The 20,760-nt window shown below is 47.3% G+C and overlaps 1 protein-coding gene across 10 annotated transcripts in view; it reads right to left on the bottom strand.

Annotated features, from left to right (window-relative positions):
- Positions 1–19,178, bottom strand: part of PCNT (pericentrin) — a 127,185-nt gene extending 108,007 nt beyond the window's left edge. For 8 of the 10 annotated variants that reach the window (XM_073231170.1, XM_073231173.1, XM_073231171.1 and 5 more), the window contains exons 1-3: positions 18,307–18,567; positions 16,075–16,290; positions 710–814 (exon numbers count right to left, since the gene is read on the bottom strand). In XM_073231170.1, coding sequence (XP_073087271.1) covers positions 710–814; positions 16,075–16,290; positions 18,307–18,552 — 567 coding nt within the window. In that variant the 5' untranslated portion in view covers positions 18,553–18,567. Of the gene's footprint in view, positions 1–709; positions 815–16,074; positions 16,291–18,306; positions 18,568–18,831 lie in introns of those variants that run through there. The other 2 variants (XM_073231172.1, XM_073231174.1) reach the window with 2 other exon arrangements.
- Positions 19,179–20,760: the final 1,582 nt, after the last annotated feature.

Genomic DNA, 20,760 nt, shown 5'->3' on the forward strand with positions numbered 1-20,760 from the left:
GCCAGCACCAACAGGCCCCATACCCCAGAGCTGGCCATGGGTGACACTCTGGCCTCACTGCCTGGATAGGTGGGGGAACAAGGAGCCACGAGGGGCTGCGGGGAGGCAGAGGCAGGCCAGGGGACCAGGCACCCAACACTTCTAATGCAACAGGAATGACATTTTATTCCCAACTAACATAAATAACAGTAAAATGTGCTTGGAAGCCAGCACTCCAGGGACACTCAGAAAAGCATAAAAAGACAAAGAAGAGGAACAAGGAGAACATAGGTCCCTGAAGAGGCCTGCAGGGGCTCCCAGGCAGGGCGGGGAAACAGTCAGGAGCAGGGGGGCTGGGGCTCCCTCACTGCACCCTGCACTTTCAGGGGGGCCCGACCTGAGGTCCACAGCGGGCCAGTCACCCAGGGGCCTGGGGTGTGCCTCCAAGATGGCCTCACGTCGGGCACCTCACTTCACAGGGCCCGTCACCACCAGGCATGCAGCTGGCTGGGGAGCATGAGGGCCCTCACAGCCGGCACCTGACCAGACTCACTGCCATCAGGTGACCATGTGTGTCCCCCCACCTGTGCTTTTGATGGCCCCACAGGTGTGAAAACAAAGCAGAGAGCAAGGCTGCAGCAGACACTGGTCCACTCGGTGACAAATTTCTCCTCCCTGTCACCCTCCCAGACCCCAAACACTGTGACTGACAGGCATCGGGCCAGGTCACCTGGGTCTGCAGCTGGCCATCCACCGCCTGCTGCTGTCCTCCAATCTCGTCTCTCTGTCGGCTCAGCAGTCCCACAATTTCGGGTTTATGTTCTTGTTCATGTTCCTAGAGAAGAAAAGCAAAGGATGTGCCCCAGAGGAGTCACACAGAGCCTAGGAATAAAACAGAGAAAACAGAGCCTAGGAATAGTCACAATGCACAGAGGGAGCCAAAGATACATCTGGAGAAGACTCGCCACAGATGCTCAGTCGCCAAAAGGTAGCAGCAGCCCAGATGCCTGTTAACGAGTGAACAGACACACAGGACGTGGCCTAGGAAGCTCTGAGGGCACTCGGGGAAGTGGACCTGCACTGCACAGGCCCGTGTGCGAGAAGGTAAAAACTGTAAAATGCAGAAAGACACAGACTAGCAGGGCCAGGGGGCTGGCAGAGGGAGGTACAGCAGTGACTGTGCACGGGCTCGGGGTTCCCTTTTGGGTGATGACGTGCCCTGCAATGGGACATGTGATGGTGGCACAGCACAGGGAGGGCACTGAGGCCACTGAGGTGTGCTTGCATTTTATACTGTGTGAACCACGTCAATAAAGACAGTAACCATGAAGGCATCCGACCTGCTAATTGGCTCAGGGCAAAGCTGAAAACACAAGCAGCAGAGGCTGTAGGGGCGGCTGCAGACAAGGCGCCGAGCAGCAGGCGAGCACCCTGATGGAAGAGGACGTGACATGGGTGCCTGCAGGAGCCTCTGCCAGGGGAAGCTCAGCAAACCCAAGAGGTGAATCTAAAGGTCATTTTATGGCCACTGAATCAGCGGGAGTTGGCAGTAGTAATACGGACCCTACCTGTCCCCAGGGTCAAGGGGAAACAAATCAAGAGTCGATGCCTGAACAAGCTGGTACTACTGTTTCCTTAGGGGCCATTTGGACAATGGCTGCCAAGAGCCTAAGAAAACATTTCAATGTTAACACCCCACCTCTGAGAATGTTTCCAGCATCAATGACCTGCCCGGGAAAGAGAAGCTCCAGCCTGTCTGAACACAGCGTCTGGTCCCATGCCCTGGGACATGGGCAAGCCCTGCTCTGACCAGGCCCACAGCCAGCCCAGTCTTCTTTCTGGGGCCCCCGGCTACCTGCTCGTCTACATGGCACCGCAGACTCAAAGTGTCCAACATGGAACAGACTTTTCCTGCCCAAACTGGGGCTCCTCCAACATTTGCTACCTCAGTTAACAGCGCCCCAAACTCCCGCAGTCCCGCTCCTGCCTCCCCACAGCACACCAGGACCTGCCCTGCTGTACCCCATGTGCAGGAGCACAGTGGATGATCCCCCACAGTCACTGGGCCACATGCATTGTCGTTGGCTTGGAGGCCAGGTGATGCTTCCAGATCAAATCTGATCTTGTCACACTCTCCTTTAAACTGCCTCCCATGCAATTCTGGGCGTCACTGCCCAACAGCCCAGGAACAGCCAAGTACCCTCTTCCTCCAGCTCCTCCACACCTTCCGGCCTCTGTGACAACATCAAGCCGCATCCCAGCAACTCTGCCCAGGCTCCCACTGAGGCATTAAGACTGAGCCCAAACGCACAAGCCTGTACCCGCCCACAGCTCTGGGATGAGACTGCCCCCAATCACACACTGCAGACCCCCACCCACACCACTGTGTTGGGGGTGGGCGCCCAGGACATATGCGCAACAGAGAGGGCCACCAGCCCTGCAGAACAGCCATCCTCAAGGCACGAATGGCCAGGAGCAAAGACTGCAGGCCACGAGGCAGGCAGACATGGGCTGTCAGAGTCTGGAGAGAGGCCTTCATGCCACATGGCTCTGCCTCCAGCTTCTCTCGCTCTGGGCCTCCACTTTACAGAGAGAGGCTCCCCTGAGTATGAGGCCCCCCAGGCTTGGATTCCTCCCACACAGGGAGAACCTGCTGACAGCAACACACCTTCGTAGAGCCCTCAGGCTGCTCTGTGCAGTCACCAGGTCCTCTGGGGAAGCTCAGGGCCCACCCGCCGAGAGGGGCAGGAAGTGCAGTCACAACAGGGCACAGCCTCCCGCCAGCACCGGTCCACGGCCCTGAGCAAATCGGACTCACCACCATAAGTGATTCTCAAGCTCTAAACATTCTTCAGCAACTCATCTCCCAAATGATGTTGCTGCTCCTCTTCTTAATGAATCCTGCTTCTTTAACTCATTCACTGTGCATTAGACACTTAAATTACTAAATTTTAGCTTCACAACAAATTCTAGTCTTTCAGATGCATGCATATTTTCTAAACTCTTAATTTTACGTAAGTTCAAATATTTCATCTTCAAGATTTTTTTAGATACATTTTTTTTCTTAATAATTTACACAAATGGTATTTTTAGTTTCTTTTTATAAATCATCTCAAACGTGAGTTTTAAGTTTTCCAGTAAATTCTCCCCCAATGGTTTTTTTTTTTTTCAGTATCATTAATTTACAATTACATGAAGAACATTATGTTTATGAGGCTCCCCCCTTCACCAAGTCCCCCCACAAACCCTATTACAGTCACTGTCCATCAGTGTAGTAAGATGCTGTAGAATCACTACTTGTCTTCTCTGTGTTGCACAGCCCGCCCTATGCCCCCCCACATTATACATGCTAATCGTAATGCCCCCTTTCTTTTTCCCGCCCTTATCCCTCCCTTCCCACCCATCCTCCCCAGTCCCTTTCCCTTTGGTAACTGTGGGTCCATTCTTGGGTTCTGTGATTCACCTGCTATTTTGTTCCTTCAGTTTTTCTTTGTTCTTATACTCCACATATGAGTGAAATCATGTGGTATTTGTCTTTCTCCGCCTGGCTTATTTCACTGAGCATAATACCCTCTAGCTCCATCCATGTTGTTGCAAATGGTAGGATTTGTTTTCTTCTTATGGCTGAATAATATTCCATTGTGTATATGTACCACATCTTCTTTATCCATTCATCTACTGATGGGCACTTAGGTTGCTTCCATTTCTTGGCTATTGTAAATAGTGCCGCGATAAACATAGGGGTGCATCTGTCTTTTTCAAACTGGAGTGCTGCATTCTTAGGGTAAATTCCTAAAAGTGGAATTCCTGGGTCAAATGGTATTTCTATTTTGAGCTTTTTGAGGAACCTCCATACTGTTTTCCACAATGGTTGAACTAATTTACATTCCCACGAGCAGTGTAGGAGGGTTCCCCTTTCTCCACAACCTCACCAACATTTGTTGTTGTTTGTCTTTTGGTATGTATGTCTTACCTTACCGGTTGAGGCAATCCTTACCGGTGTGAGGGGATATCTCATTGTGGTTTTAATTTGCATTTCTCTGATGATTAGCGATGTGGAACATCTTTTCATGTGTCTGTTGGCCATTTGATTTTTTTCTTTAGAGAACTGTCTATTCAGCTCCTCTGCCCATTTTTTAATTGGATTATTTGCTTTTTGTTTGTTGAGGTACATGAGCTCTTTATATATTTTGGATGTCAACCCTTTATCGGATCTGTCATTTATGAATATATTCTCCCATTCTGTAGGATACCTTTTTGTTCTATTGATGGTGTCCTTTGCTGTACAGAAGCTATTCAGCTTGATATAGTCCCACTTGTTCATTTTTGCTTTTGTTTCCCTTGCCATGGAAGATATGTTCATGAAGAAGTTGCTCATGTTTATGTCCAAGAGATTTTTGCCTATGTTTTTTTGTAAGAGTTTTATGGTTTCATGACTTACATTCAGGTCTTTGATCCATTTCTAATTTACTTTTGTGTATGGGGTTAGACAGTGATCCAGTTTCATTCTCTTACATGCAGCTGTCCAGTTTTGCCAGCACCATCTGTTGAACAGGCTGTCATTTCCCCATTGTATGTCCATGGCTCCTTTATCATATATTGACCATATATGTTTGGGTTAATGTCTGGAGTCTCTATTCTGTTCCACTGGTCTGTGGCTCTGTTTTTGTGCCAGTACCAAATTATCTTGATTACTGTGTCTTTGTAGTAGAGCTTGAAGTTGGGGAGCAAGATCCCCCCACCACTTTATTCTTCCCTCTCAGGATTGCTTTGGCTATTAGGGGTCTTTGGTGTTTCCATATGAATTTTTTAACTATTTGTTCTAGTTCATTGAATAATGTTGTTGGTAATTTGATAGGGATTGCATCGAATCTGTATATTGCTTTGGGCAGGATGGCTATCTTGACGACATTAATTCTTCCTAGCTAGAGCATGGGATGAGTTTCCATTTGTTAGTGTCCTCTTTAATTTCTCTGGAGTGTCTTATAACTGACGAAAATTAGGCTTGGGGTGGATTAATGGTTGTGCATTGAGCACTGACCCCCCTATACAGATTTTTATTGTGGTTAACAACCATTTGATCAATAAATATGAGAGATGCCCTCACAAAAAAAAAAAAAAAAAAAAAGTACACACTTCCAATTGTAAAATAAATAAGTAACCGGGATGTAATGTATAGCATAAGGAACATAGTCAAAATATTGTAACAACTTGGTATGGTGATAGCTGGTACCTAGAATTATCATGTATATAAATGTTGAATCACTGTGTTGTGCACCTGAAACTGATGTGATGTAATATTGTGTGTCAACTACCCTTCAATAAAAAAAAAAAAAAAAAAAAGAGTGTCTTACAGTTTTCAGGGTATAGGTCTTTCACTTCCTTGGTTAGGTTTATTCCTAGTTATTTTATTCTTTTTGAATAAATAGTTTTCCTGATTTCTCTTTCTATTAGTTCATTGTTAGTGTACAAGAAAGTCACAGATTTCTGTGTGTTAATTTTGTATCCTGCAACTTTGCTAAATTCCGACATTAGTTCTAGTAGTTTTGGAGTGGAGTCTTTAGGGTTTTTTATGTACAATATCATGTCATCTGCAAATAGTGACAGTTTAACTTCTTCTTTACCAATTTGGATTCCTTGTGTTTCTTTGTTTTGTCTAATTGCCATGGCTAGGACCTCCAGTACTATGTTAAATAACAGTGGGGAGAGTGGGCATCCCAGTCTTGTCCCCGATCTCAGAGGAAAAGCTTTCAGCTTCTCGCTGTTCAGTATGATGTTGGCTGTGGGTTTGTCATATATGGCCTTTATTATGTTGAGATATTTACCCTCTATACACATTTTGTTGAGATTTTTTATCATGAATAGATGTTGAATCTTGTGGAATGCTTTTTCAGCATCTATGGAGATTATCATGTGGTTTTTGTCCTTCTTTTTGTTGATTTGGTGGATGTTGATGGATTTTCGAATGTTGTACCATCCTTGCATCCCTGAGATGAATCCCACTTGGTCATGATGTATGACCCTCTTAATGTATTTTTGAATTTGGTTTGCTAATATTTTGTTGAGTATTTTTGCATCTATGTTCATCAGGGATATTGGTCTGTAATTTTCTTTTTTTGTGGGGTCTTTGCCTGGTTTTGGTATTAGTATGATACTGGCTTCACAGAATACGTTTGGGAGTATTCCCTCCTCATCTATTTTTTGGAAAACTTTAAGGAGAATGGGCATTATGTCTTCACTAAATGTCTGATAAAATTCAGCAGTGACTCGATCTTGTCTGGGATTTTTGTTCTTGGGTAGTTTTTTCACTATTGATTCAATGTCATTGAGGGTAATTGGTCTGTTTAGATTTTCTCTTTCTTCCTTGGTCAGTCTCAGAAGGTTGTATTTTTCTAGAAAGTTGTCCATTTCTTCTAGGTTATCCAGCTTGTTAGCATATAGATTTTCATAGTATTCTCTAATAATTCTTTGTATTTCTGTGGTGTCTGTCGTGATTTTTCCTTTCTCATTTCTGATTCTGTTTATGTGTGTAGATTCTCTTTTTCTCTTAATAAGTCTGGCTAGGGGTTTATCATTTTGTTTACTTTCTCAAAGAACCAGCTGTTGGTTTCATAGATTTTTTTCTACTGTTTTATTCTTCTCAATTTATTTATTTCTTCTCTGATCTTTATTATGTCCCTCCTTCTGCTGACTTTAGGCCTCATTTGTTCTTCTTTTTCCAGTTTCAATAATTGTGACTTTAGACTATTCATTTGGGATTATTTTTCCTTCTTTAAATAGGCCTGGATTGCTATACACTTTCCTCTTAGAACTGCCTTCGCTGAGTCCCACAGAAGTTGAGGCTTTGTGCTGTTGCTGTCTTTTGTCTCCATATATTGCTTGATATCTGTTTTAATTTGGTCATTGATCCATTGATTATTTAGGAGCATGTTGTTAAGCCTCCATGTGTTTGTGAATCTTTTTGTTTCCTTTGTACAATTTATTTCTAGTTCCACCTTTGTGATCTGAGAAGTTGGTTGGTACAATTTCAATCTTTTTGAATTTACTGAGGCTCTTTTTGTGGCCTAGTATGTGGTCTATTCTGGAGAATGTTCCATGCGCACTTGAGAAGAATGTGTGTCCTGCTGCTTTTGGGTGTAGAGCTCTGTAGATATTGTTAGGTCCATCTGTTCTAGTGTGTTGTTCAGTGCCTCTGTGTCCTTACTTATTCTCTGTCTGGTTGATCTGTCCTTTGGAGTGAGTGGTGTGTGGAAGTCTCCTAAAATGAATGCATTGCATTCTACTTCCTCCTTTAATTCTGTTAGTATTTCTTTCACATATGTCGGTGCTCTTGTGTTGGGTGCACAGATATTTGTCAATACGTCATGGTTATATCGTCTTGTTGGACTGACCCCTTTATCATTATGTAATGTCCTTTTTTTTCTCTTGTGACTTTCTTTGTTTTCAAGTCTATTTTGTCTGATACAAGTACTGCAGCACCTGCTTTTTTCTCCCTATTGTTTGCATGAAATATCTTTTTCTAAACTTTACCTCTTGACATGGGGAACTGCGTAAACAAGACACTGGATGAAAAGGGTCAGACTCAGACACACATACTAGATTATCCCATTTATAAAAAAGTTCAAAAATTAGCAGAACTAAGCTATCTAAAAGTCAGAGAACTCAGGAAAAAGTAACTTGAGATGGATCACAGATTTAAGCATAGAAACCAGAACCACATATCTTCACAACCTCAGGGAGAGGACAGATTTTTTGGACAGGACACAAAAAGCACTAATCATAGGAAGAATTTATATTCAACTTCATCAAAACTAAGACTGTCTGCTTATCAGAAGATACCATTAAGAAAACAACTAAGCAAGTAAGAGTGGGGAAAAATATTCACATTACATTAACAAATGACAAATATGAAGAGTATTTGGAGCTCAGTATTTTAACATATTAAGAAGTCCTACAAATCAACAATGAAAAGATGGGAAAAAGAAGTCATATGCTTACCAAAACAAAGCCAAAACAGCAGAATCCAGACATTCAACAATGTGACTGACAATCCTTGGCATCCAATCAAAAATTAGTAAACATGCCAAAAGGTAGAAAATGCAACCCAAAGCTAAGGAAAACAGCAGTCCATGGAAATATATACCAAGATAACAGAAAAAATTAGCAAACAATGACATTGAAATAGCTGTTATATTGATCCATAATATTTAAAGGAAAACAGGAAAACAATAAGGGATGAAATGAATGATGGAAAATATCTAACAAAAAAATTCAGCATATTGCATTAACAGATCAGACACTACTGAAGAAAAACATCTGGAGATGTAGCAATAGAAGTTAATGAAAATGAGTCACATAAAGACAGAGACTGGAAAAAATGTTTACTGAATCAATAAGCAGATGCACAGGGTAACAGCAGGCAGTCTGAGTTCATGTATCTGAAGTCACAGAAGGTAGAAGGGTGGGAGGAAACAGGAAAAGAATCTGAAAAACTAATGGCCAAAAATCATCCAAACTTAATGAAAACTACGACCCAGAGTTTGTCCCATGGAGGCCAATGACCTCCCAGTGGTGTCAATGCAAAGGCAGCACACCTGGGCATAGCACGGGGACACAGCCCAAAGCCAGAGACAGCCAATGTAAGAGTGCCTCAAAGACAAAAGGAAGAGGAGTGAAAGTAAGAACAAAGCAGACTTCTGCCCAGAGCTCGGCCAGCCAAGGGACAAGGTGGGGACATGGGCATGTGCCAGGGACAGAACCGTCAGCCTGGCTAGTAGAAACCTCTGCACACAGGAAGATAAAAGAAAGTCATTTCCAGAGACACAGATGAAGCTGAGCAAATCCACCAGCAGGCCTGAGCCGCTGGAAGAGCCGCCGCAGGAAGGCCTTGAGGCTGCAGGAAGCGAGGCGGCCGCTGCCAGCAGGCTCCACACACACAAAGGCACACGGCCAGAAGCGCTGTCAGGAAACACACATGGCTCCTCCTGCTGAGCTTCCCACATGGAACGGAGAAGACCCCCTCTGCCACTGAGCTGTCCCTGCCCGAACGGAGCAGGTGGGATGGTGAGGTGCAGGGGGATCGTGGGCCCGCCGCTGTGGGGAATCTGTGCTCATTGGCTTCTGCTTTCACAAATGTGCTAATAAACAAGAGACAAATCCAAACGGTTACCTAGACAGCAAGAGAAGAAACAGGATAGAGGGGAGAGGCATCTATTAGATTACCTGGATATACCTGCCTTTATAGATTTAGTCTTGGAACCACAGTGATGTTCTACGGTTATAAGACAAAATTAAGTCAAAATGGGGGGGGTGGGGGGAGTGAGCCCTAAAACATGAAAAGAAAAGAAAACAAATGCACATAGCTATATATTAAGTTGATGGCTTGATCACAGAGAGGGACTTGAAAGTCACCCGCCTGTCCCTGAGGTGCCCAACGGACAGAAATAATGCAAAGAAATAGCCCAGTCAGCCCTGACACCAGGACTGTAGAGCCGTGCTGGGAGAAAAGCAATTACGTTAACATAAAGAACATGTATGTGAATATTGAGAGAGAAATTTCAAACTTAGGCAGAAACTCTGTAATCCTACATTACTCCTATGAAAACCATCAGAATTAACTCATAAACTGTTAAGAACAAAATCCTATTCACTGGAATGACCTAGGACCATTGCCTCATCCAGTACTATCGAAATCCATACCATCTGGATTATGTTTCTAAATGCTGTTTCCCCTGAGACTCACAGAGCCGGGCTGGGGCTGGCCCAGGGCAGGACACACACATGTGGGTGGGCCTGGAACATGTTTTCCAGAACAGGCTGCAGTGGGTCTAAGTCAAATCACTCTCACTGGCCTGACATGGGAATCCAAGCAGCACACAACAAACAAGGGCTGCTGTGCAGACACCGTAAAATGTGGCAGGCTGCCGCGATGCTCACATTTGGAGGAGTGCAGCAAAGCACGAAGGCCAAAGCACCTCATCTACATGAACTGACACAGAGGGATGGGAGGGAACAGAAAAAGTATTTGAAAAAATAATGGCCAAAAATTATCCAAACTTGATGAAAACTACGACCCACAGTTCACTTATCATAAAAGGGATTATAATTCCGATTATAAAAATTAATGCAAACAACACATTTTTCCTTTAAAGAGTCCATGCAATCAAATAAGCAGAATGAAGAATGAAGTTGCAGGTATCATTAACAAGGGCAGCAGAAACTGGGGAGTCCATGAACCCAAGAGCAGAGGTGGGCTCTGTGGCCTGACAGGCGAGGGGACCCTGGCATGCAGCAGGCCCACAGCTCCTGCCTCCTTATGAAGGGTTAACCACAGTCCCTGTCAGAGAACAGCCACTGAGACCAAATAGGATACATCTTGTACAATCATGTCGGGCACAATATTTTAAAGAAAAAATATTTAAAAATAAATATCAGTCATTATAATTGTAAGTGAAAATGTAATTGCTTCCATTTCTTTTCACTGTCCAAAAAAAAAAAGGAGGGGGTATCTAGTACCTAATCACACTGCCAGGCATTCTAACAAGTAAGACTATGAACAGAACCAAAATAACATGAAACTGTGAACCACAACACATAGTTTCCTTTAAAGATACTGGGCATCCTGTCAATCGTGTGACCTGACTTCCCCACCAGGCACATGTACATAGAACGCCAGCAGCCTCCAAGACTGTATCCCGCTGCAGCTGGAAGGTCATAAAAGGCAGCCACATTTCAGTACTGGACCGAGCAGAGTGCGGCGAGGAAGGTGAAAGGCCTCCAAGTCTAGGGGACACTGAAGCCCAGAGAAAACACATCTGCACCACCGCTCCCCCAGGTACTCCAATGGTTTGGGTAACTGGCAGCTACCGGAACTCCCTTAATTTGAGAAACCAGGTCATGGCAATTGTGTCTCCACTGAAAATGAAGTGAAGCTGTAGGCAGAGGGCCAGGGTGGCGTCACTGTCACCCTGGGAGCCCGGCTGGCATTGGCAGGGCTGCTCAGGGAACTCCAAGCCGGTGACAGGCCAGCGTCCCCGACCCAATGCTCTCAGCACACAGGAGCACCGGACACATCACCAGGTGATGGGGTGATGGGTGTCTTCCCATCACAGCCCAAGGAAGCCCACCCAGAGCTCCCTACCCTCTCCACAGGTACCTGGCCTCATGCTAGTCTTTAATTCAGGCAAGGGAGTCACTCCCTGGCCATGGTTCAGTCATCATAAGGGATCCATTTAGAGGGTAAGCCCAGCCTCAGGACTTCACATTAAACAGGAACTTCATGTTAATTTGCCCAAATGATGCAGGCAAGTTAACAGCGAGCCTGCTGGGAGGCAAAGCCAGGACCCGGGCCAGCTGGCCTGAAGTTCCTCCACCTCAGACCAAGTCTGCCAATGCCTCCTGCTTGCTCAGAACCCTTTCCTCCAGCTCACGTACCACCAACCAACGGGCTTCTGCATTTCCAGATGGTCCACAGGCAGACACATTCTGCCCTTGAAAGACAGAGGGTATGACCTCATTCCCTTCAAAATTCAAAGCTCATTCCTTCCTGCCACCCCCAAAGCAAACTGCAGTGGCCTTTCTCGAAATCCAACCTTCAGACTGACCACATCTTCCCTCCTATTATGGTTGCCTGTTATTGGCTGACTTGTCTCCAGAATTCCTGTGTGGAAGCCCTAACCCCTGCCATGTGCCGGTACTGGACATGCGGCCTGGAGGGGATGATCAGGTTAAATGAGGTCATCAGGGCAGCCATGATCCCCTGGGACTGCTGTCCTTCTATGAGGAAGAGACACCAGACAGCACGAGGGAGGACACTGGCAGGAGGCCATCTGCACACTAGGATGGGAGGCCTCACCAGAAACCAACCCTGACAGCACCTCCATCTCGGACGTCCAGCCTCCAAGACCACGAGGAACAGATGTCTGCTGTCTAAGCCGCCAGCCCATGGTGGACTGTGATGGCAGCCTGAGCAGATGGAGACGCTGCCTCTCAATCTCTCCCTCCCTTCCCACCAGCCATCCCACGCAGTCCAGACCCCACGGGCCCTCGCCTTAGACACTCTCAAGGTCAGCCCAACCCAAACACCGACCAACTGCATGAGCACATCATGAGACAATGGGACACTGAGTTCCCACACCCACCCTCCGCTCCTTAACTGCCAAGTCCCACACACATACAGCAGGACCAAAATCGTTAGCCCTCACCCCCAAAACAGGCTCGTCACCTAGAGGACAGTGCCTATATACAGTTATGAACTCACAGCACAGTGACTGAAGCCTTCCCCCAACACCTGAAGGCAGCTTCTTTGGACATTAATACAGTTATAGGGTCTTTTATACAGTGTGCCTTCCACCCTGGGATCCCCCAATCTCCTACATTATTGTTTTTATTTTTTGTAATTTACAAATATTTTTTCATTTGATTTTCAAAATTTACATCATACAGAATAGTTTCATTGCCCTAATAAATCTCAAGCTTCCCCTACTCAATGCCCCTCCACCAATGTCTGGCAACCACTGCTCTGTTTACTAGCTGCACAGTTTCACCTTTTCCAGATGTCACATAAACAGAATCACACAGGATGCAGCCTTTCAGAATGGCATCTTTCAGCTCAGAAACATGCATTTAAGGTTCTTCTGTGTCTCTTTGTGTGCCCTAAATGCTCTTTCATTTTTGCTGCCGAATTTGATTGCTGATGGGAATGCAAAATGGCACATCCACCTGGGAAACAGTTTGTAGCAGATGTTTAAGGATAAACACACGCCAACCACAGGACCAAACCACACCACTCCTGCATCCTAACCAGAAGTAAAACCGCTGAATGCCAAAAATTTCAAAAAATGCCCCAAATTTCAGAGTAACAAGACACTGTGTTGGAAGGGGCGTCAGGAAACAGGCAGTCATACTCCACCAAGAGAAATCCAGCTGGCATATCCCAAATGGAGGGGAGCCTAGCAATGTCAGCAAAGCCACATGGGTCACATCCTTATGACTACTTCCAGAAAGCTTCCCTGAAAACACACCTCCTCTGATATGAAACTGTATATGGACAAGGCTGCTCACTGTTTGTAAAATGAATGGGAACAACCTCAATGCTCACTCATAGGACAGTGGCTGGATAAACTACGGTGCATCCATCCATTTAGTGGTGTGCTACACGGCCCTAAAAATGAACAAGGCAAGGAGTGTCCTCACAGTGCACTGCCACAGCAGACGGCCAATCTACAAACAGTCGGAGTATCTACACTACACTACCTTTTGTATAAAAAGGGATATAAGAAGAGAAACACAAATTTACCCCTTTGTACAAAAAGAAATACAGGGAGGACAAACCAGAACTACAGAGACTCTTCTCCTACCCGGGGTAGGTGCTGGACGGAACAGCAGGCGAGAGGAGGAAACAACCTCTGATAACAATTATGATTTTTAGGACCTTGGTAATTAGTGTTTCATTTACTCAAAAAATAACTGAAAAAAATCAACCAGGATTTGAGACGAACCAAAATAGAATACAAACAGTAAAACAAAATAAAACCAACCCTATTACAAGTGAATAAAAGAACCACAGTTAAGAAGTAAGAAATAAAGGAACTAACCTAAATAATTTTGGAACACTAAACAATAAACTATGGGATGATAAAAACAAGAAGAACCATATACAAGTATTCTACTCTAGTTAGTAAATTTGTTTGTCATGGGTGAGGGCTAGCAATTTTGAAACTAATTTGCACGTATTTGAGCAAATCAGTAAATAAATTGTAGATAAGGAAGCCAGTTTCTTCACTATTGGAAAAAGGATTTAAAAATTAGAATTCTATGGTGCTGGATTGGAATCAAAATATTAGTGCGAACTAATGGTATTTATTATATATATACAAATAGAGAAAAAATAGATATGGATGTGTGTACAGACATATATTAAGACCTGTAGGTCTTAATTCTGTCCGAACACCCTAGAAGCAGACACCCCATTAGCCACAGCACAAAATCCTGGTCTCTAACTACCACTCTCCACAGGACAGGGCGTGTCAGGGAAGGGAAAAAGAAGCCTGGGACATCCTGGTGCCAGAAATAAGGGCACGTTGAAAGGACTCGGACACCAATTCAAAGCACTCCCAAAGGCCTATGTATTTCAGTTACAGAGTAAACACTGACACGGCTGATATGATGGATTAAAACCCACAGAATAAATATCCACGCGTCCATACTAATATAACTAAATGAACAAATAAACTGGAGAAAAGCAACAGTTCTTCCTTGGGGAAGCATGCCCATTAATCTACTAGATAGAGTGAAGGAAACAAGCCCTCACCTGGCTGATGCCACCATGCCAACTGCTGCAGGCAAGAACAGTGGCAGAAGCTGGACCCAGTGGAGGGTGATGAGCGACAGCGTTCGTGGGTCTCAAAGCACCTTGGCGCAATGTGTCTGACTGCAAAGGGAACAGCAGTGACTCTTCTACCCAGAGGAACCGACAGGCCCCATAACTAAGTGATCGATGTGGCAGTGCCAGCAGTGAGCCAGCACGGAGCCCCGAGCACCCCGAGTGCCCCCTGAGCACTGAAGCCACGCAATGGGTGGGGGCCCTGCTCCCATCCACAGTTCTCACCAAAGCGCACCACATAATTTTAACCAGGAGGGAACGTTCAACAAACCCACTCTGACAGGAGTTACAAAGCAGCCAGTACTCTTCAAGCCCCAAACTTGTAGAAGAGGAAGGAAGACAGAGCAAATGGCCCAGACGGAGGAGACAAGGTGCCATGGCAGGAAAAGGCAATACCAAGTGCTGGACCAGAAAAAGCAGCATCAGTGGGATGGGGAGGTCGAGTATGTCTACCAAAGAGACCAGCTGGGATGACTACTGTGACAGCCCAAGGCGGGGGGACTTTTGGGAAGCCAGGGGAATGGCATCAGAACTCTGTGAAATGCTGTGCAAATTTTTTATAAATCCGACATTTCAAAATGAAAAGCTATAACATATAAAACTTTTAATTTGAAATAAAAAAAATCTCTGACTTGAAAATAAAATGAAGACTAATGAATGCTAATTATACAATAAGGGTTTTCTCTTCAAGGAGCCCAGGAGGAACACACAGAGAAATGACCCCAGGAGGAAATACTTGACCCTCAAAGTAGCTGCCATTTTCTCAGTTGTGACAGAGACATACTGCTGAGAAGTACGCCCCTCACAGGCTGGGTGCCCCCGAGTCCCAGTCAGCTGGAATGCCGCCAGGACAGCACGGGGACACCAGAGCTCAGTCTTCCAATTTTTCAAAATGAGTAAAATTCCAGACTAGTAAGACGAAAATCATAAACTTCACATGCTGACAACGAAGCCCCTTTTCTCAGGAAGGCAGGCCAGGTACATCCTGCTTTTGAGTTGACTTCTGCCCTCAGCCACCAGTGTGCCAGCTCCTTCCAGCAAACACCTGAATGTGCGCCGCCCTGTTGTACACAGTGAGGGGTGCTCTCACAGGCCAGGGCCCACCTTTACAGAACAAGAAACAGCCCCAAGGGGAGCCTACCCACAGGCACTCACAAGCCCCAAGGAGGCCGCCAGGCCCAGCACACTCAAAGCACATGTCCACTCACCCGCCACCCTGACCCCTGCAGCTCCCAGGGCCTCGGGCAGCAGATGGCGGCACCTCCTCCAAGACTCCATCTCTGCGGCACCTTCAGCCCTCCCCTCCTCACCCCTCCTTCAGAAAGAAGATGAAGGGCGAGAACGACAAGGAGGCGGATCTGAGAGTGGATGAAGGAGCATCGCCATCTAAGTGTGCAAAGAAGCACCTGTTGGAGAGGCTTACACACAGCCCGGCGGAGGAACGCAGGCTCTGGAACGTCTATCACCAGAGCAAGCGCAATGCTGACGCCTGTTGTGAAGTAGGCAATCCACAATTTCTCAACCACATATACTAAAGATAAAAAACACAGATTAGGAGTAAAACCACAAAAACAGGCTCCCTTTTTGTAAACTAAAATAAAACCCTCTCTCCCCACTTTTGACAGGCAAAAGCAGACCAAAGATCACTTTTAGTAAACTATGCTAACACTAAGTAGATGGTAAGGAAAATGTTAGAACAGGAATAAATGTACCTGAGCCGCTCCTGCCTCACTGGGGGTGTGGCTGCATGACGGGCTTCTGCAAATGTCCCCTCTCCCCAGAAGTCCACCGTCCTCAGCAGCTACCAGACTCGCCTCCTGGCCGGCCACACGGACAGTCGCATGGACAGTCGGGCCCAGCCTCTTCGCCGGCTTTTTCTTCGAATGCGCACAGTCACCTTTTGTTTTCCTCTGTCGGAAGTGAGCAAGCTGCGCAGAAACGTAGAGAAGTAGTAGAGGCAAAGGTAAATGAGTAAAAAGCAGCAGAGCCACACGGTCACCAAGCTCGTGGGGAACATGAGGCTCTGGGGCAGACTCTGCCAGCCAGGCCAGGCTCACAGCAACCCACTGCTCCCGCCCCACAAACGCTGCCTTCACCAGTGTCTGTGACTGAGGATTTAAGTTCAGAGTTGTATCTGAAGAGTCTGACAATGAGAACTGTTAATTATGCCTGTATACAGACAAAAGAAAGCAATAGGGCCAAGGGGCAGAATAGCTTTTCTAGTGCCTGGCAATTCACAAAAAAATTAAAATTTTAAAACTTAATTTAAAAGTTTGATATCTTAATCAAAGCATGTTTAAGGTTTAAAACTGTAAAAGCTGTCTTCTTTTCAGTCCCCAATTTCCCCTGATCAAAGAAATATATAGCCTAGTCAAAACTTCCTAGCTATAGATTCTGAAACAAGGTAGAGAAATAGCAAAAAATGAATTAAGCCAGGTCAATGTAACATCCTCCTTTATGGAATCAGATGTTCTACTTTCATGATACAGCTCTCCAAATCACCAGGGGCCTCCAGAGAACGTCACCCATCAGAAGGCACAACCTAGTTCAGTCCTTCAAATCTGAGGGTCTTTGGACCTGTTCATACACCACCTCCCACTAACACCTTATTCGGGAGGTATGAGGTTAACATCAGTTTTGCACAGTGGGACATCAGTCCCTTGAAATGGCAGCTGTGGTCATAAAACTAAGCACATTTAATGTTTTTGCAAATGGTAACAGAAGTACACAATTTCATGAACACAGGAAAATACAGACAATTTAGTGAGAAAAACAGTCTCCTACCCCCTGTTTGGGGGTAGGACAGACCCTACCCCCAAAGCCAGCCTGTCTCAACCATCTGACCCTGTGAGCCCCTGCACCATCCTGTCTCTGGCCTGGGGCTGCCCAACAAGACGGTCTTGTTTCTTCTTGCAAAGAGGCTGATCTTTCTCCCCCCTCAGTGCCCTTCATGCACCTACACACATTTACAAGCCACGGCAAGCTTGCGGAACACACAGTAAATATTACTCTGGCTCCTTCATCTCTGGCCTGTGAAAGCACCAAGCACAGACTAAGAGAAAAAAAACACACACCTCCCTCTTCAAACCCATCAGAAGTTTCACCTTCACAGAAAGACTGAACAAGGCCTCTGCCTGTCACTTGGCCACTAGTCATGGCCTCACACCAGTCACTATGTGTTCTGGTCTCATTAAGCACTGGCCCTGTAGTTTCCTCAAAGGAAGAGACTAGCACCAGCCCTCCTATCAGCTGATCCATATGAAATTTCCAATGTTTGACCATGTTCCACCCCAAACACGGCAGCCCATGTGCCCCTCCTGATGCTGGTTGGCACTACAGAGATCCTCATTCATTGCTGGAAAGCAGTAACTTCCCACGGTGGCGGGGAGGTGGAGGGCGGCGCAGGGGAGGCAGGGAGTCCCAGCCAAAGTGGCTACTGCTTGTTCCACTCTGCTTCGAGAGCCTAGGCCTGTTCAGCATATGGCATAATTCCCACAAAATGCACCCAAGACAGTGAGTACCAGACGGCGTTTAGTGAGAACTGGAGCAGAAGGGCGATGAAAGCGTCCCTGGAGATACATTGCTCCAGGGCCACAGCGAGTTCACCAGGCCACCACCAGTAACAGCTGGACCCGGGCAAGATCTGGACCAGGGGGATATTAGGCAGTAGATCAGCGGGAGGTATTCGGCACTGTAAACAAGTCACGTGCTCCTAGAACACCTTCGGAGGCTTTTTCTATTTAAAAAAACCCGCATAATTCCAAGTAAAATAAAAATCTGCGTGTAGCTTTAAATGCGCGGAAGCGGCGATGAGCCCCCGTTAGAGCCGTCCGCCGCCGCACAACAGGAAATTACAGGTCCTAGAAGACCTCCAGGTATCCTGGGCTCCGACGAGGTGGAGCACAACAGGTGCCAACAGGTGCAACAAGGTCATGTGAGCTCACGTGAGCACAGGTGGGCGACGTGCTGGCAGCCCAGAAGAACCCGTCCGCTAGCAGCCTGCCCGCCACTCTACAGGGGCGGGGCCTTCCGTAGGCCTCCTTAGGACGCCCGGTCACAGCGTCTCGAACACGGGTGGCGGAACCAGCTTCCCAAACACTGGAAAAGCGCGGCGGTTCCCGCGGGGCGGGGCAAGGACCCCACCGACCCCGCCCCCAGACTGGCCCCGCCCCGCGCGCGAGCGCAACCATGGGACTCCCGGCGTGCTCCGCGCCCGGTCTCCCCCGCCAAGCGCCGCGCCTTTTCCGCCGCTGATTGGCTGCGGCTGCAGAAGGGGCGGGCCCTGGCCAAGGGCGGTGGATTCAAGATGGCGGCCGCCAGGAGGCGGTTTCCAGCCGAGTAAGAGGAAAGGGCAAAACCAGCAGCAGCGCCCCCTGACTGTGCCTGTACCTGGCAGGGGGTGGTGGCAAGTGCAAGACTTCCCTTAAGAGTCTACGCCGGGGCAGAGAGGAGGAGGCGCTGTCTTTTACCTTCGCTCTCCCGGCCTCAACCTTTCTGCGCCGCTGTTCCTGCTCATCTTCTTCCATTTCCTTCCCGGGCTCCTCTCGGCCCACCCGGGAGGTGACGGGACCGACGCGGCGTAGCCTTCACTCTATTTACACTCCCTCCGGTCGTCTGGGTTCGCCCTCCCCCCGCGACAACTGTCACGCAGACCTGGGTCTGCTCCCCGCCGGGCCCAGCCTCCGGGCCTGCGCTGTCGTCCCCGCAGCCAATCAGAGAGCTGCGTTCCTGCCCTTGCGCACGCGCGCTCCTGCCGTCTGCCGGCCTCCGATTGGAGCTGGCGCTCCCGCCTCTCTCCAGGAAGGACCAATGAGGGAGCGTGGAAGCAGAGCATCTCACTGTGGTTGGCCGATTTTAAAGGGGTCGGGCTTTTCCCTCTGGTGCTGCTGAGCTGTTGTGGCCACGGCTTGGTCCCTGTCCTTCCGGGGTTCCCGGGCCGGAAAAGTAAGGCTCCTTCCTGCATCAGCGTGGGTCGCCGCCTGAGCGCCCTGGGCCGTCGGCCCCGCACCCAGCCCTCGGGTCTATGCCTTACAAAGCCAATCGTGGCTTTGGAGCGGTCTAGGACGGCCCGTCCTCGCCGTGAGATGCGCTTTTGCCTCCGGGCTGCTGGCGCCTGTGCTCGCGTGCTGGAGCGGCGGTGGGAAGGGCCGGGCCCCAGCCCGCAAAGCCCAGAGCTGCAAGGGCAGAAAGCCAGTGGGAGTGCTGCGGCTGCTAGACTCATGTGTTCTCACTACTGAGGACACTGCGGAATGCAGGAACCAGGTTTAGTGCATCAGCCTCAAGTTTACAGCCATTGGGCTGTGCAGCGTGAGACTTGACCAGTGGTCCCAGGCTCAAGTTTACAGCCATTGGGCTGTGCAGCGTGAGACTTGACCAGTGGTCCCACAGTCATGGTCCCCTAGGGCACCTCTGCCTTAAAGCAGCCCCCTGGACCAAAAAGTGTTAGGAAGGATCCCGTGCTGGCAGGGAGCTGTGGAGAAGGGCACGCTGAGACCCTGCGGCAGGAAGGGCAGACCCAGACCTGGGACACACACCCACTCCTGACAGGACAGCCTCGGACCCCAGACTGGATGGGTCTCCTCTGACCAACTCGCCAGGCGGCCTGTGGTCTCCTTGAGGAAAAGAATTCCACGAGGATGTAGTTTTAAATGATAACCAGATAAGGAGAGGGAGAGAACTGGTCCAGTGAAAGGAAAAAAAGTCTTTTCTCAAATGGAAAATGATTAATGCTTTGAAATATTTAGGTCAGCGTTTCCAAATATAGTATAAATAGCTGTTAAAAAGGAATTTACTGTAATTCCTGCTCACTTTGCAGTGAAACCAAAACTACCCTGAAAAATAAAGTCTTAAAATTTTAAAAAGAAGAATGTGACTTTTGTTATGATTGATGGTGTGTGGGAATCTGAAGTCCAATGAAGTCATTGTTCCTTAACTTCAAACTTTGCTTGAACCTGTTTGTCCAGATAAGGAAACAATGCAAGGGTTTTATTCTGGGCCTACAGTTTTGATTATGAATCAAATGCTGTCAGTAAACAAGCTCAGTGGAAGCTAATAAGCCCAACTAGTTGGCATTAACCCAAAGCATCTCACTTGCAGTATAACTGCTGCTTGGGGAGTGGCCCCTGGGAGCAGCGATGCTCTGCAAGTGAGTCCGTCACCTAAATGCCGCGGCCCCTCAGTGCCTCATCACTGTGGGTGACACCCTGGCAACCATTAAAAGGAAAATGCAAGCAATGGTATGTTAGAGTAAATAGAACACATTTAAGTTGCTGGACTAGGAAAACAGAGTTCAATCAGATGACCAGAACAGGATGGGAGTTGAAAACTCCAGAAGAGACACTGGAAACCACTGAACAGCTGTGCCTCGGAGTCCCTGTGTGAGAAGTGAACCTTGCCCA

The sequence above is a fragment of the Manis javanica genome, chromosome 3 (assembly GCF_040802235.1).
Source record: "Manis javanica isolate MJ-LG chromosome 3, MJ_LKY, whole genome shotgun sequence".
Classification (NCBI taxonomy): Eukaryota; Metazoa; Chordata; class Mammalia; order Pholidota; family Manidae; genus Manis; species Manis javanica.